Source organism: Papilio xuthus, unplaced genomic scaffold, assembly GCF_000836235.2.
Source record: "Papilio xuthus unplaced genomic scaffold, Pxut_1.1 DF829254.1, whole genome shotgun sequence".
Classification (NCBI taxonomy): Eukaryota; Metazoa; Arthropoda; class Insecta; order Lepidoptera; family Papilionidae; genus Papilio; species Papilio xuthus.
Genome location: NW_013529395.1, coordinates 1 through 1603, shown reverse-complemented (window position 1 = coordinate 1603; position 1603 = coordinate 1). Strand labels below are relative to the sequence as shown.

Sequence of the window (1603 nt, the reverse complement as noted above, 5' to 3'; positions counted from 1 at the left end):
GCCGACCCAAGCTACCGTCCACGCGGGAAGATAGTGAGCCCCATAGTGGCCTCCAAAGCCACCGATGACGAGACCCCCGGCGCCCTATCCAGGGGCACGGTCGAGGCCCTTGCCGAGGAGGCCCTCAAAAGTGTAGAGAGGATAAAGGAGGAAATTAAGAAGAGCGGCCACCTAAAGGGCACCGTATGGGGGCAAATCAACCGGGCTACTAAAAGCGTAGTCGAGGCAGTTGAGGGCCTACGGGATATTACGCCTGATGAAGAGCAGCGCAGGCTCCGCGCGGACAATGCTCGTCTAGCAAGAGAGCTAGATCTTGTCCGCAACGAGCTGCGCGCTTTTAAACAGGCGTATGTGGAGTCGCAGCGGAAGTCCGCTGCAGCACCGAGAGAGGACACAGGGCCCCAGCAGCCCAACATCGAGGAGGTGCTCAGATGCGCCATGGAGGAGATGAAGGGGCAACTCCTGCAGTCGGTAGGCGGGATGATCAATGCCCGCCTACAAGACCTGGAGATGCGCCTTCCTCCGGAGCCCGTCATGAGGCCTCCTCTTCGTGCCGACCAACGGCAGCCGCCACCGCCCCGTCACAAGTCCCGGTCGGGACTCGTGGAGGGCGCCATGGAGGTGGACGGGGAAGCCCAGCCACCCCAAGCGCCCACTCCTAGGGCGGCAAAGAAGGCGCCGAAAAAGGGCGCCGCAAAGCGGCCGACTGCCCCCCCGCCTCCTCCTCCCTCCAAGGGGAAACAGGGGGCAGGACAGGCAGAAGCGACCCCTCCCCCCCCAACCGCTGGAACAAGCGGAGAGGGGGAAGCCCAGACAGGGACGGCGGGCAACTCCTGGTCCGAGGTTGTCCGCCGGAAGAAGAGGGGCAATGCCGCTGCCGCTGCTAATTCCCCCCCCTCAGCCGGAACAACCCGGCAGATCGCCCCGGCCCCACCAAAGGCCGTTAAAATCGTGGCCCCAAAAACCGCGGCCATAGTGGTGACCCTTAAGAAAGGGGCCACCATGACCACCGCGGAAGGGGCCACGATTGACGCGAAATACTCCGAGGTCCTGGCAAAGGCCAGGTCCTCGATATCCCTGAGGGAATTCGGTTTGGAGTCGGTCAAGATCCGAACGAGCATGACCGGCTCCAAACTGATGGAGGTCGGGGGGACCACCCCCGAAGAAACCGCTGACCGTCTCGCCGCCGCCCTGGTGGAGGCAGTAGGGAGCTGGGCGGACATCACCCGCCCAACCAAAATGGCCGTCCTCAGGATCACCGGTCTAGATGACACGGTGACCACTGAGGAAGTGGCGGCCCAATTGGCATCGGTCGGCGGATGTCCCCCCAGCTCCCTAAGAGTAGGTAACATCAGGCCGAGCTTCTGGGGCGGCGGCTCCGCCCTGGTCAAGTGCCCAGCGATTGCCGCTAAGGCAATCGTAAAGGCAGGACGAGTGGCCATCGGATGGACGATGGCCACCGTCAAAGCAGTGGAGGCCCAGCCACTCAGATGCTACAAGTGCATGATGCTGGGCCACACTCGCGCCCTATGCCCAGTGGAAGCGGAGAACGGGCGTCTCTGCTTCCGCTGCGGCAGTGAAGGGCACAAGTCGGCTGAGTGCG

The 1603-nt window shown here is 63.4% G+C and overlaps 1 protein-coding gene across 1 annotated transcript; it reads left to right on the top strand.

Annotated features, from left to right (window-relative positions):
* Positions 1-58: 58 nt before the first annotated feature.
* LOC106119523 (caskin-1-like) lies at positions 59-1589 on the top strand (the record flags this gene model as incomplete). The annotated part of the gene is made up of 1 exon (XM_013314567.1): positions 59-1589. A coding segment is annotated over one exon (1531 nt), but the record flags the coding sequence as incomplete, so codon positions are not given.
* Between the last annotated feature and the right edge of the window lie 14 nt (positions 1590-1603).